This window comes from Nyctereutes procyonoides, unplaced genomic scaffold (genome assembly GCF_905146905.1).
Source record: "Nyctereutes procyonoides isolate TBG_1078 unplaced genomic scaffold, NYPRO_anot_genome, whole genome shotgun sequence".
Taxonomy (NCBI): Eukaryota; Metazoa; Chordata; class Mammalia; order Carnivora; family Canidae; genus Nyctereutes; species Nyctereutes procyonoides.
The window spans coordinates 3,351,023-3,366,543 of NW_026575153.1; the positions used below are offsets into that span (position 1 = coordinate 3,351,023).

Sequence of the window (15,521 nt, forward strand, 5' to 3'; positions counted from 1 at the left end):
GTTTAAGCCACCCAGTATGGTATTTTGTTATGGTAGTCCTCACAAGCTAAAAAAAGTTGGCTCATTCAAAACAGGTGAATAGTAACAGGTGAATAATTTTAAATATTTTAAAATATTTTACCAGTCTTCTCTTCAATAGCTGAATTCCAAAATTATTCTCCCTTCTCCCAGCAAAACCACCATTCTTCCTTACATATTTGAAAAGGAAAAGGTCAGACTTATGGAATTCATATTAGTCAATGCCTTGATCTAGTAAATGTGTTTTTAAAAGCAGTGACCAAATGAATCTTTAGTTCAAAGGTGTCAATGTAAAAAACAATCACTGCGGTTAACTATTTTCGAAGTCAGTATCAAATCAAGTGATGCACATTTTTAACCCTTACAATAATCCTGAGGGTAAACATTGTATCACCATTTTATAGACAAAATGAGTTTAGATAAAGCCACTTGTCCAAAGTCATATAAGCAAAGTAACAAATCTGAAATCCAGGCGTAAATGTCCAAATCGTTACACCCTAAAAACTCTTAGGCCATCCCCAATATGTCACAAAATGATAGCAATCATTATACTGAAGCTCATGAGCCATATTTATAAATAACATTAACCAAGGCCTACATGACTACTATTTACCTGGAGGGCACTAAAATGACATTTCTTTACTTCCTATAATGAAGTTCTATCAACACTACTGAAAAGCATATCACTTTTCCCCCCCAAAGAATAATTTTATAAATGTTGAGCGAAGAACCTGGATGAGGAACACAATCAAACAAATGTGATTTGGAACAAATCACAGCTACATTTACTGCCATAAACGTGAAGACACATATTCTGTTAGTTATATGAATAAGATTGCAGCCCAACTCATATAAAGTATTTTGCTTTTACAGTGTTCCTGATGCATCACAAATCATACATAAAATTAAAAACTAGATGTTCACTATATCAAAAATCTGACCTAAAGCTAATGCATATCAGCTACACATGTTAAGCAGTGTCCTTTCTTATATTTTCAAAGAGCTAAGACAAAGTGATTTGGATTGTCTGCTTTTCTTCAAAGTCTCTTTATTCAAAGCAAATGATAATCTTTTGAAAATTAACTACTTAAATACCTAAATGCCTGGGGGGTGCGGTCCTAAAAAAAAATCTGTTAATAAGAATTAGGAAAACTTGAGTTTCTTGAACTTGATTAAATATTCATCTTTGATTTTCTCTAATTTTTTTCCTGTTATTTTATAGATTATAATACAAAATATACAATGAAGCCATCAGTTTTTAAAACTAATGTTTAACGTGATTAGTTAATGAGACAGGAAAAAAATAAAGAAGTTTGACCTACTCTCCATCATGTACTCAATTACTCAGAGCTTTTATTGGTAATGTAATATATACCATCATAATATACATATTATATATACACTTCATATACAAAATGTATTATATATGATGTACATTGTATAAAATATACATTATACACACCTATCTATCTACCTAAAAATCTACCTTAAAAATGTATACAGCTCTGAACTAAGTGGCATCCCCATAGCCCAACTGGTAAATGACTACCCAGGAAGTAGTTTGATAATATGGAAGATAAGGGAAGATTACATACAACAGCATTTCTCAAACACAGAACCCTTTTGCACTCTTAAAAATAGAGGACCCTAAAGAGCTTTCACTTACGTTGGTTATGTTTATATTACCATATTAGAAAGCAGAAACTGAGAAACTTCGTTAAATTGTTTACATAATAACAAATATTTTTATGAAAACTATCTTCTCATCCCATTCCCCTCCTCCCAATTTAATGAGAAGAGTGGCACTGTTTTATATTTGCAAAAAATCTCTGGTTTAACAGAAGACGGATTCTATCTGCTTCTGCAATTCATCTCTTGTAATATACTGGTTCTGTTTCAGTTTATGAAGATTATGCCTTACACAGTTAGGAAAGAATAGCATTTTCATAGTTCCTTTTTACAATACCATGGATATTATTCTTTGATACAAAACCCAAATTTGACAGGTGGTACTTTTTATAAAAGTTGGTTGCAATGTGGAATCTGAAACCCTATGAATAAATTTTTGCATTTTACTACGTTAAAAACCCACTGGTCTATCTTGCATTTTAATGGACCTTTTAAACCATGCATTATTTTGTAACACTGTGTGCAGTGGTCATTTGAAAAAACTGACCCACTTGCTGACTGATGGAGATCTTCCAAATGTTGACACATCTCATAATATTTTATCAAAAGGTTAGATTTATTAATATCACCATTGATCCTGAAATATCTAGAGACTGTCAAACTCCCTGTTCAAAATCCAAACTTTCCTTTGAAAACTGGAATTTTATCTCTAGCAATATATGCTGCCAGTTATTTCCTTAGTATCATTGTCCATTTTTAAATTTTTTTTCATTGTCTATTTTTGAGAAAATGTCTGCTAAATACCTAAGTCTGCTTAACTACAGGTTGTCATTCTTTTAAGTAAAAATGGTGTTTAGTGAAAAAACTGGCAAGTTCAAATCAGAACTGAAAGCAATTGTTCAAGTGCTTTCCCTTGAGATAAGCACTGTACATACAAACTTCAGTATGCAGCAAAGGCTGGTTCACATTTTGTTTCATAAAGTATTAAAAAGCAACCTACTGCTTAGTTGAGATTTACCAAAATAAAGATTTTTTTTTTTTTACTGCTTTATCAAATAACATTCTTAAGTGAAAATGACATTTACAAAATCTTAGGAATACAGTAACTACTACAACAGTTTGAAGTCTTGGCACTGATTCATGCTAAGGCACCATAGTTTTACCTACCATTGCTTTTATACCAACAACATAGTAAAAAGGCAAGTAATATCTTAGTATTATCTTTATTTTTTTTAAAGATTGTATTTATTTATTCATGAGAGAGAGAGAGAGAGAGAGGCAGAGAGAGAGGCAGAGGGAGAAGCAGGCTCCTCACAGGGAGCCCGATGAGGGTGGGACTAGATTCCGGACCCAGGATCACTGGATCATGCTCTGAGCTGAAGGCAAACGCTCAACTGCTGAGCCACCCAGGCACCCCAGATAGTAGTATTATTATGAAAGTAGTTTGCCCTTAGGGATCCTAAAGGTTCACATACCACACTTTGAAAACTGATGTGACACAGTAAGAGCTTGTTTAAATAAAAAAATTAACTTTCCGGGAAGCCTCGGTGGCCTAGCGGTTTGCCGCTGCCTTCTGCCTGGGGTATGGTATGATCCTGGGGAACTGGGATCGAGTCCCACATCGGGCTCCCTGCGTGGAGCCTGCTTCCCCCTCTGTCTGTGTCTCTGTCTCTCTCTCTCTCTCTCTCTGTGTCTGTCATGAATAAATGAATAAAATCTTTATATATACATCAACTCTCCAATATAGTCAATAATTTAGATCTAGATTTAGAATAGTGCTTAATACTTAGATTTGTTTAGACTATTTCCAGAAGTGAGCAACAGCAAAAACAGCTAAAAGGCAATGGCCAAAATGATGCAGTGGTGGTTTTTGTCCCAAGGCAAACAAGCACTTTTAAGCAGCAGCACAAAAGAGGAAGCAAACAGAAAAATAACAAATTAAAGAATGGTGAAATGCTCAATTATGAAGGCTTTTAATTCTGACATTTGCTGACTGCCTTCTGTGTTTAAGGTACTGAACTAGTAGGTAGGGAATATTAAAGAAAAAAAAAGTTCAACTTGCCCCAAAGAAACAAATATTAAAAACTAACAGACATGTACACAAGTAACTGTTATGAAATATGATTTGTGCCATGAGAAAGGAATAAACAAAATGCTACAGGGACATGAGGGAAAACAGCTTATCCTTTCATACAAAACCCACAAATAAACCTATCATATTTTAGAGACAGAGGAGGAGTATTTTCTCATTACCAAAAGGTAATGGGAACCTACATCATTAGCATATGCAAGTAGACTCCAAGGTTCCAGGGAGTTTTTCCAAACTAAATATTCCCCATTAACGATATGCACAAGAGAAGACAATCTTATTCCAAATTTTTCCAATACACTTGTACCCATTCTCATATCTAAGTCTATCATAAAATAAAAGAAGCATTTAAGTCTGATACTGGTTTCACCTTTCCAAAGGGTCCAAAATCAAGGGCCACTCAAAAACAAAAAAAAATCACTGCTAGGAGATTAATAGTCACACTAAAGTATTCTAAATTAACTTGATAACCCATAAAGTTATGTCCCAAAGTAGAATGAAAACAGATAAACCTTTGTATCTGTCCTGAAGTCTTACAAAACTGTGCCATTTCTGATATTCTAGTTGTGTTGCTCTACATGGCTCAATATTCTAACATGGGAACTAACTTTCAAGGCAATTCCTTTGAATACTAAGTAACCCAACCCAAAATAGGGGCACCTGGATGGCTCAGGTCATGATCCCGAAGTCCCAGGATCCAGTCCCACATCAGGCTTCCCCACAGGGAGTCTGCCTCTCCGGCTTTAGCCTGCCTCTCCTGCTGCCTATGTCTCTACCTCTCTCTCTGTGTGTGTCCAAATAAACAAACAAACAAATAAATAAATAAATTTTAAAAATCTTTTAAAAAATCAAAATTAAAAGGTAACCAAAATAATAAGATAGTAAAATCTGGGGAATCTTAATTTGAATGTCACAGTAGAAACAGAAATACCTTTAGTATCTTCTAAAAGATAAATCAAACTCTCTCTGATGAAAGATCTAAAAGACAAGAATACACTGAATACAAGATTAAAGAGTAGTTTCAAACATCACTCAAAGATGAAATGAGAAAGAAGAGACATCTTAGGTTTAAACCAAAAAAAAAAAGGGGGGGGGATGTAAAGAAAAACACAGCCATGCTACTGTTACTGGACAAACTAAAAGTGTTAAACTTGAGATACTTTTTAATAACAATCTAGATCTACAACAAAAATATGTATCTTAACTGCATACTAAAGATGAGAGACAAATACTGCAAAGACATGATAGAAACTCAGGAGACAAATATGAGGCTTTAACTCTCTTCTCCAAGCTCTTAAGAGATGGCACAAAATAATTAAGATATAGAGTAGTGCTTTTCAAACATTTTTGATTGGGACCCACTGTAAAAGACACATTTTAGATTACGATCATAGGGATGGATGCCTGAGTGGCTCAGCGGTTTAGCGCCTGCCTTCGGCCCAGGGCATGATCCTGGAGTCCCAGGATCAAGTCCCATGTTGGGCTCCCTGCATGGAACCTGCTTCTCCCTCTGCCTGTGTCTCTGCTTCTCTCTCTCTCCCTCTCTCTCTCATGAATAAATAAAATCTTAAAAAAAAAATTATGATCATAAACATATTATTAAACACATATAACTGAAATAAAAGTTTCAGACTATCAATAATACTTTGATAATTTTCTATTCAACCTATTCTATTAAAAAAACAGTTGTATACAAAGTCAGAATCCAAGAAACTGACTTTCTATTCAACCGATTCTATTAAAAAAACAGTTGTATATACAAAGTCAGAATCCAAGAAACTGACTTTATGACACAAGTGATTCAGTCTGAAAAAATTATACAAATAAAATACATCTATTTTGTATATAATTAAAACTATATGTAGATTATGTTATCTTTCCATGCAGTCTTAGAATTTTTACAGAAATTAATGGTAAATTAGGCCAAAGAAAATTTCAGGGACACCTGGGTGGTTGAGCGTCTGCCTATGGCCCAGGGCATGATCCCCAAGTCCCTGGGATGGAGTCCTACATCGGGCTTCCTGCATGGAGACTGCTTCTCCCTCTGCCTCTGTCTTTGCCTCTCTCTGTGTCTCTCATGAATAAATAAATAAAATCTTAAAAAAAAAAAAAAAAAAGAAAATTTCAGTAAATCAGCCACAGGAGAAACACTGTAGACTACATTCTCTAGTCATAAAACAATAAAATTAGAAATAAATGTTATAAGAACACTGAAGCAAAATTTTAGCCACTTGGAAACTTAAAAAAGGAAAAAAAAAAAAGCTATAGAAACCACTTCTTTGAACTTTCAGGTAAAGAGGAAAAAAAAACAATAACACTTCAAAACCTAAGACCCATCATATATACACCTTAACATTACAAAAATTAAAATAATGGGGTAAACAAATATAAAACTAGAGAAATAGATTAATGGCCCATTAGATGCAAATATACATGAGAATTTAGACTATACTGATAATTCATATAGAAGAAAAAAGGTTTATCAAAAAACTATTCTGAAACAAATGACTAGTAAGCAACAACGAGCAAAGGAGAAAACTGTATCATCCTTTCTTTAGTCCTTACAAAGTCTAGGTAAGATTTAACATTAAAATAAAAATCGGGCAGCCCGGGTGGCTCAGCAGTTTAGTGCCACCTTCGGCCCAGGGCCTGATCCTGGAGACCCGGGATCAAGTCCCACGTCGAGCTCCCTGCATGGAGCCTGCTTCTTCTTCTGCCTCTCTCTCTCTGTATCTCTCATGAATAAATAAATAAATAATTTTAAAAATATAAAAATAAAAAATAAAAAAAATAAAAATCAACACAAAACCTGACTCATATCCATTAGTTTGGCTATCAAAACAAAACAAAAAAACAAAAAAGAAAGTAACTAGTGTTAGCAAGAATGTGGAGAAACCGGAACTCTTGTGTACTGCTGGTGGGAAAGTAAAATGGTGTATGTATTAATGGAAAACATTTCTTATATGATCTATCAACTCCATTTCCAAGTAAATAACCTAAAGAAGTGACAGCAGTGTCCCAAAGAGATATTTATTTCATAGCAACAACAGTCACAATAACCAAAAGGTAGAAGCAACCCAAGTATCCATCCACAGATGAATGGATAAACAAAATGCACTATGTACATAAAATATAATGCTTTTCAGACTTAAAAAGAAAATTCTGATACATGCTACAACATGAATGAACCTTAAAGACTTAATGCAAAGGGAAATAAGCCAGTCACAAAAACACAAATCCTGTATGATTCAACTTCTAGGTATGATGTACCTAGAGTAGTCAAATTTAGACAGAAAGTACAATGGTGGTTACCATAGGCTAGAGATAGGAGTTAAGTGTTTAATGGGCACACAGTTTCATTTCTGCAAGATGAAAAGTTCTGAAGATTAACTGAACAATAATGTGAATGCATCTAACACTCCTATGATCTGTATACTTAATAATTAAGATGGTAAATTTTATGTATGTTTTACAATTAAAAATAAAATTAGCACAGATGTGCTAGAATAAAATACTAATGAAAATATTTATAATGTGATAGTAAGGAATACATGTCTGATCAGGACCTAACCCCTAGAAGCCATCAAACAAATTGACCTCATTAAAATGTAAAATTTCTCTATGGGAAACATCAAGCAAGGAATCAAAAAAATAAAAAACTTACAAATCATTTATCAGAAAAAGAGAAAAACAAAGGAACACAGAAAAAGTCCAGAAGGCTAATATATTTATGACAATAACATTTAACCTCCAAAGTAAAGAATAAAAGTAAAACAATTTAATTCCCTGGTAAAGATAAAAAAGGTGTGCAGTATTTTGGGCTAGTATGAAAAAGCAGACATCTAAAAACCAAGCTGTAGTCTGGTGCAAAGTGGTAAAACTTCTGTGTATGGTAGCTTAGCAATTACTAAAATATTACTAATATTCACTCTAAACTGACAATTCCATTTCCAAGAATTTTTCTTTGGATTGTACACAAGCTAAGATATCCGTGTAAAAGGATAGTCACTACAGCCTTCTTTTGACAGCAAAAAAAAAAAAAAAAAAAAAAAGGGATCCCTGGGTGGCGCAGCGGTTTGGCGCCTGCCTTTGGCCCAGGGCGCGATCCTGGAGACCCGGGATCAAATCCCACGTCGGGCTCCCGGTGCATGGAGCCTGCTTCTCCCTCTGCCTGTGTCTCTGCCTCTCTCTTTCTCTCTCTCTCTGTGACTATCATAAATAAATAAAAATTAAAAAAAAAAAGAAGAAAAAACCCAACCAATGTCCATTAATAGGAAATTACATGAATTATAATATATATAAAAGACATTGTAGTCATTTAAAAAAATTAAGGTATAGCATAAATATAATGTAAATTAAAAAAAAAAACAAAAACCTGGAATATATATAGGCAGGAAAAAAAAATGTGAAAACAAACACCAAAAGTAAAAGATTATAGAATATTCTTCATTACACAATATTGCATCTTTTTTTAAATATACATTTTGAGAAAAAAAAACAATAGCTAAGCATGAAGAATAAAAAGGTAGAGAAAGGAAACACCGATGAAAGTATACACTTAAAATGTACTTAAGATTTTTACTTAAGTATGAGTACACATTGTACTGTCTTCTATTATAATAATTCAGCACTTAGCCTTCTACCAAGTACTGCATGTCAACTAACACATGCAGACATTAAGAAACCAAAATAACTATCTGAAGATAAAGTTATGATTCCCAATGGGCCACACACATCTTTAAAAAACCTGGATATCACCCAATGGTTACAGAATCATGATGCTAAAATGATACATTCTGCTCCATTATTCAAAGGATCATACCTTTGATGTTTTTTACCTTTTCCTGCTTGCAGGGACTTCAGAGAACAGCTAGGCAAAGGAAGTCCAGTCCAAAAATACTGATGTCTTACTCAAGATCATACAACCTGTATATATAACAGAGCAGCGCTATCTGGAAATCTTTTGAAATCTTTTTGATTAACTGGAATAATTTTAAAATTTATTCTAACTTATTAATAACTGTTACTCTCAATATGACCACCACACTGAAACAGCAATCATTTTAGAAGACTGAATCTATTTATTTAAAGATTTTATTTACTTATTCATGAGAGACACAGAGAGAGAGGCAGAGACTTAAGGAGAGGGAGACTTTGATGCGGAACTCGATCCCAGGACCCTGGGACCACCACCTGAGCCGAAGGCAGACACCCCATCCAAGCCAACCAGGTGCCCCGAGACTGAATCTATTTCATTCAGGAAAGAAATTAATCAAGCATTACCTTCCTCCATTCCAACCTCAAAATAAACTGATTGATCATTTTTATTTTATCACTTTTTCTCCCCAGGTAAAACATGTCTCTATTCCTTTGCAAAAATCAATAGTCCAGCTTACTCCTGTTCTCACTGTCCTAAATGCCTGTCTTCAGATACCTCCCCTCCCTTCATCCTTTCCCTCTCCACTAGCTTCTTCCCTTTGGCCAACAAATATGCTCACTTTTCAATAAGCCTGAAACATCATCTTTTGACGCTGCTTAACTGTCAAGCTGTTTCTCTCTTTCCCTTCTTGAAAAACTAGTCTTCACTTCCTTATCTTTCTACTGAAACTGTTAAAGGTCAACAATAACGTGTAATTTCAAAGGAAAGTCATCTGGTAAGACTTCTCTATAGTATTTGATACTGTTCCCTATCGATAAAACTAGAACTGTCTTTCTTTAGCTTTCAGGATACTATCGTTTCCTATGACTATTCAAGTTATCCTTTATTATCTTTATTGGTTTGCTTTCATTTGTCCATCATCAAACATTGATTTTTTTTTTTTTTACTATGTCTTTCTTGGGGAGATTTGTTAACTGCCACGGTGATAACCCCCACAAAGTTGATTTCTCAGGTTCCAACCATCTCAGCTACAAACCCCTCTACTAGACCTCAATTCTGAAACAGAACTGAACTCAACACGTTTAAGTATCTTTCTCCAAAATGTACTTCAGTTGACAGTGCCACCCAGCTGTCTAAGCAATAAACATCTGAGTTATCTTTAAACCCTCCATTCACTAACTGATCACCAAATACCATAAAATACTGAAATCTAAAACTTCACTAAAACGCCTCCTTTATTCTACTATGATTTTCCTATATTTAGGCTTCAACTAATTCAACAACTTCATCAACAACTTCATCAACTTCTTCCCATGCTAAAATTTTCTCTAGTTTGTGCCCCAAAAAAGGCCATCCTTCCTGGCATAGCATATAAAGGTCCATCACAGCCCAGCAGTTTACATTTCTATCTTCTCAGTTTCATCTAGACTTCTTTAGAGCAGTCCTCTTTCACAGATAACCTCCCCTCGCCATAGACATACCTCTCCTTCAAGGCAATGTATATTTTCATCTCTTGTTCACCAAGTAAGCATTGGTTGCTTAGGGTCCACTCAAAGTCATCTCCTTGTGACTTTTCCTGATCCTTTCCAGGAAGAATAATCATTTCTAAATTGGACTGTGATTCTACACTGCTTAATATTTTCCCCCATGACTTTTTATTACATTGTACTATTTTAACTATATATATTTACATGTCCCTTCTTCCCGGTGTTCCTTGAGAATCAAGCTTTGCTCTTTTTATCCTTTATGCATAAAGCAAATAAGCTCTGTCTTCTCTCACTCATCTGCTATTTTTTTTTAATTTTTATTTATTTATGATAGTCACACGGGGGGGGGGGGGCAGAGATACAGGCAGAGGGAGAAGCAGGCTCCATGCACCGGGAGCCCGACGTGGGATTCGATCCCGGGTCTCCAGGATCGCGCCCTGGGCCAAAGGCAGGCACCAAACCGCTGCGCCACCCAGGGATCCCCTCATCTGCTATTTTATTCCTTTGAAACCTGCTATGCTTTCAAAAAAGTAAAAAAAAAAAAAAAAAAAATCCATGTAAGCAAGCAATAAGCATTAATAACTCTGGATACCACCAGGGCAAAATAAGCCCAGGAAAGAGAGGTGCCCATAATTTAAATTATGCCCTCACATCCAAAGGCTGGATTAAGGAAGTTCATCCTACATCAAAAGTAGTTTCAAGCAACCATGGCTGAAGAATGCCTGACGGCTGTTAGATGGTTTCAAAATCCTAAAGAGGAAAGATATTTTTAAAAATTTGTACAAAGTTCTAGTATCGCCCACTTATCACCCAATACTCCTTCAACACATTTTTACTAAGAGCCTACTACATGCCAGTCACTGCTTTGAGCAATGGTGAATAGGAAAAGTCTCTGTTCATGAGGGTCTTACATTCTAATAAGGCAGACACAAATATATATATCATCACGTTAAATACTAATAAACACTATATAGAAAAATACAGAAAAGTAAAGCTGGTGGGGGGGGGGGTGTTGCTATTCCAGAGAGTGTGATCAGAAGGCCCTCTAAAGATAGTAATTATTTCACTAAGCTAAGAGTCATATGCACATATCAGCAGGAAGGGTCTTGGAGGCAGAAAAAGAAAAGGGAAAGATTGCACTGTGCTTGGCATATTTAAGAAAAAGTGTGGTTGTGGCACAGTAATTGAGAGTGTAGCAGTAAATAAAATCTTAATTCATGTTGGTAAAATGAAAAGGGTTAAGCTAAAAGAGTCATTACAAGTAATTTTTACAATTTCCATCCTATTTAAGAAATAGGGGATTTAGACCTGATTTAGACCTACACTCTATGAGTGTTAGAGCATTATTACACAATGGCAGAAGTTGGCATATGATAATAAAGGAAGTAAGGTCAAAATCATATCCCACCAATGATTCCCTAATCTCCGTATCTAGTCAGGATCCTGAACCAGTTTCAGTTTCATGCCCTGTATACAGGCCCAAGCTCTAACACTCAATCAGAATTCCCCATCCCTATGTTAAGTTGCCTTAGGTCCTCTCTAACATGCTAAATTGGAGACAGGTCATTTAATTCTTATTTGAATTTTTAAAGGCATGCCCAATAGGTTAGGATGGGTACTTTATACCTATTCTGATGTACAAAACTACCACTTTTTTCAATTACCTAAATTAAAATTCTTATTTCTCTCATTCCTCCCACATTTCATTGTAAAACTCTGCCCTTTCTTTGAAATTTCTCATCTTTTTCTCCACCTCTACCATCATTTCTACTTCCTAAGTGAATTCTCTCCCTTCAAAACTTACCCTCTAACAAAGTACAGTACTGAAGACTGCTAGACCGAGTTTTTTTTTTTTTTTTAACAAAACTGTTTCATCATTTTACCCTTCTGAGAAGGCTTTAATGGATCTCCAGTAACTAAATGTAAAATCAAAACCTAGTCTTTGTTTTCAAGATTCTCCCAAATTCACAGTACCGTCTACAACCATCTTTTCTTAGAGCACAGCTCTCTATTCCTAGTAGGACGAATTCTCACCACTTGCAGTCATAGTTCCCAATGTTATTAAGACTAACCATGTGATTCCTAAAGACAATCTCAGTTTATAAGAGAAATTCACATAAAAGGAAAAAAAATCCCAGTAAAGATGAATAAAATCTCCTTAAATAGAAAAAAAAAAGGTACAGCAGGATCTTCTGATTGGAAGAGACAATTAAGAATTTCACATTACTGAGACTCCCCGGGTGGCTCAGCAGTTTAGCGCCTGCCTTGGGCCCAGGGCGTGATCCTGGAGTTCCAGGATTGAGTCCCAGGTCAGGCTCCCTGCATGGAGCCTGCTTCTCCCTCTGCCTGTGTCTCTGCCTCTCTCTCTGTGTCTTTCATGAATAAATAAAATCTTAAAAAAAAAAAAAAAAGAATTTCACATTACTAAAATTGACAAATATTCCACTGAGTTCCAGTTTACAAAGTGCTTTTTATTCTACATCTGAAAAAAATATTACTCTCAGATTTTCAGTAATGTGTCCAATGTTCCATTTAACTAAAATAATGCAGCAGACTCCTATGGACTTAAAATCCCATGCCTACACATTGGCCTTCCCAGCCCTCTTTAACTACATAAGAAACAGATTCTTAAATATTTATTGTTAAAATATTAAAGTACCTGGACGTCTGCACATTAACCACAGCATGTTATGCAAAGTAATCACCTATCAAAAGAATGAACAAAGAGCCATCAGTCCTAAGCTTCAGTGGTTCCCCACAGAATCTGGACAGGTTCAGAACCTTTCATACAAAGCCTTTCAAAATTATGACTCCTCATTACCACATAATCCAACCTATCAAATCAGTCCCCCATGTTCCAATTACCGCCAATGATTTTTTAAATGTTATTCAAATGACAGCATGTAGGGAGTCTGCCATCACTACTGCTGTTACAGTTAAATAGAAGACTAGCTAATAAGATGCCAACGATAATGACACATGTATTACCAATCTTGTCAGGGCCACATCGATATAAAAGCTGCTTGGGATAAACTGAGTTTTGAAAAAAGGAAAAAAGGTACCACTAAAATAGACGTTAACATAAAACTTGTAATATTCCTTCCACCCTTTATTAGAAACTGCATAATATAAACAACTAAAAGTTTATACTCAGGAACTAGACTGCTTGGATTTGAGTTCCAGTTCTATCAGATTCCTCACAACTTAACCTCTCTGGGTCTCATTCTGCAAAATGTGGATGATAACTTACAGGACTGCTGTGCAAATTAAATGAGAGAACGTGAAGCACTCAAAACAGTGCCTAAAACATAAGAAGAGTTCAAATATATCCTGTTAACTGTTCAAAGAACATAGACTAAAACGGAAATGCTAATTTTTGGCTTCCTCTCAAATCTCATTGTCTGTGACAATCTGATGAAGAGGTAAAAATGGTTCATTCAACCTTGAAGAATACCAATTATTCATTCATTTGCACACCGGTCTCCAGGAAGTCAAGTGCTAGCAAAATCTGAATGTGATCTGCTCTTCATTTGTTCAGAGGTTGTCTTCAGGCACCTTAAGTAAAGTCTGGTTCATATTAAGTCAGTAATATTTTTTTTGGAAAAATACTGCAATGAATGTAAACACCCGGCCAAATAATAGACTCAAAGGCTACATCATTGGACTGAATCACCCAGTTTTTCTTTCAGTCGCAACTATTCTAACCTAAGGATGACCTAAATTCAGATATCACCTTCCATCACTGGGTCATATTCCAAGGACTCATTTAAAACTGGAGAAGCTGGGGATCCCTGGGTGGCGCAGCGGTTTAGCGCCTGCCTTAGGCCCAGGACCTGATCGTGGAGACCCGGGATCGAGTCCCGCGTCGGGCTCCCGGTGCATGGAGCCTGCTTCTCCCTCTGCCTGTGTCTCTGCCTCTCTGTGTCTCTGCCTGTGTGTGTGTCTATCACGAACAAATAAATAAATAAATCTTAAAAAAAAAAAAAAACAACTGAAGAAGCTATAGATGCTCAGTTGATGGTACATGGTGCCTACGGCAGCCACAAAATGATATTTTAAAAGGTAAGGTGTTAGACACTGTATCAAAATGATATCGAGAATAAATACTAGAATCTCTTCTGCCTTTCATCTTTAAAAAAAAAAAATATCTCTTGGTGTTACATCAATGTGCAACATTGTAACTCACCTGTTTTTTCAGTAATATCTGAATCAGGTGTGCCTGCCCTGCTAACTTCAGCATTCTCCTCTTCGGCACTAAGAGAAATTGGTGAAGAAGGGCCAGGCTGGGAGGGTTGAGGGGCTGCTTCAGGCACTTCCTCAATCTTACTCCTTTTCTCAAAGCGAAAACGGTCCAAGTTGAAAAGATTCATACTGGTAGAAACCACCACCCTGTGGAACTAGGAGCTTTTAAATGAACTGTCTGCAGGAAAGATAAATAAACAGATAGAGAGAGGCCAAGAAGACAAGACAAAATACAGAGCCTTAGCAGGTCATTCCCAAGGCAATGAAGAGCACGCAAACATGCCAGGGGCACAGAAGGACTACCACGGCTGCGCCTCATTGTTAGGCCACAGTAACGAGAAGGTGGACGGGGACACCCTTTTAAAAATTTCCATTGCTCTTTCTACTCCCCTCGGTCTCCCCGCTCCCCGCCCCGCCCCGCCTTCCTCGAACCACACGCTGACCCTCGTGCAACCTCCTCTTACCCCAGCGCGCGCGGGCACGTTCCCCACTCTAACCCCCTGCGGGCCGCGCGCCCGCCCGCAGGGAGAGGCTCCCTGCACTACGGGGCTCCCCGCCTCGCGAAAGGACGTGCCAGGGCCCGCGCCTCGATACTGCGGGGACACAAAGGGGCCAAAGCAGGGGAGCGGCGGAGGCCGAGCTGGCGGGCACCCGCCCGGAAGTTGACGCGGCGCGGCCCCAGCTGAGAGGAAGCTGATAGGATCGAGCAAACACAGGGAGGGCTCGGCGGTGGGGAGGGTGCTGCGGCATCTCTCTTCACGCTCCCTCGCTCGCCCTCTTTCTGTCCTCAGTACTTACAGTCTTGCAGGCTCGATGCGGTGTAACAAAGGTTGAGACAAAAAAAAAAAAAAAAAAAAAAAAAACAATTGCTGGCGGGGGGGCGACGGTAGCCGGGCCGGGACCTTCCAAAACACCACGGAGAGCCCAAACGAGCGCGCGGTGATGACGCAACACGCAGCCTAGGCTTTTTTCTTTTTTTTTTTTTTCCCCTTCCCCAGCGACGCGCGAGCGGAAGATGCCTCGGCGCGCGCTGTTGCCATGGTTACTCGTACCCGCCTCTACGCCTGGGAAGCGCGCTTAGGGCCTGTTTGTCCAGGTTAGCGAGAGCGTGGTAACGTGCAACCATAATACAACATGGTGGTCACAAGTAGTATAACGTCTGATACACTGTGACATA

At 37.2% G+C, this 15,521-nt stretch overlaps 1 protein-coding gene across 4 annotated transcripts in view; it reads right to left on the reverse strand.

Annotated features, from left to right (window-relative positions):
- Positions 1-15,171, reverse strand: part of SMARCAD1 (SWI/SNF-related, matrix-associated actin-dependent regulator of chromatin, subfamily a, containing DEAD/H box 1) — a 77,810-nt gene extending 62,639 nt beyond the window's left edge. For 2 of the 4 annotated variants that reach the window (XM_055313269.1, XM_055313266.1), the window contains exons 1-2: positions 14,809-15,013; positions 14,289-14,522 (exon numbers count right to left, since the gene is read on the reverse strand). In XM_055313269.1, coding sequence (XP_055169244.1) covers positions 14,289-14,472 — 184 coding nt within the window. In that variant the 5' untranslated portion in view covers positions 14,473-14,522; positions 14,809-15,013. Of the gene's footprint in view, positions 1-14,288; positions 14,523-14,808; positions 15,014-15,142 lie in introns of those variants that run through there. The other 2 variants (XM_055313267.1, XM_055313268.1) reach the window with 2 other exon arrangements.
- Between the last annotated feature and the right edge of the window lie 350 nt (positions 15,172-15,521).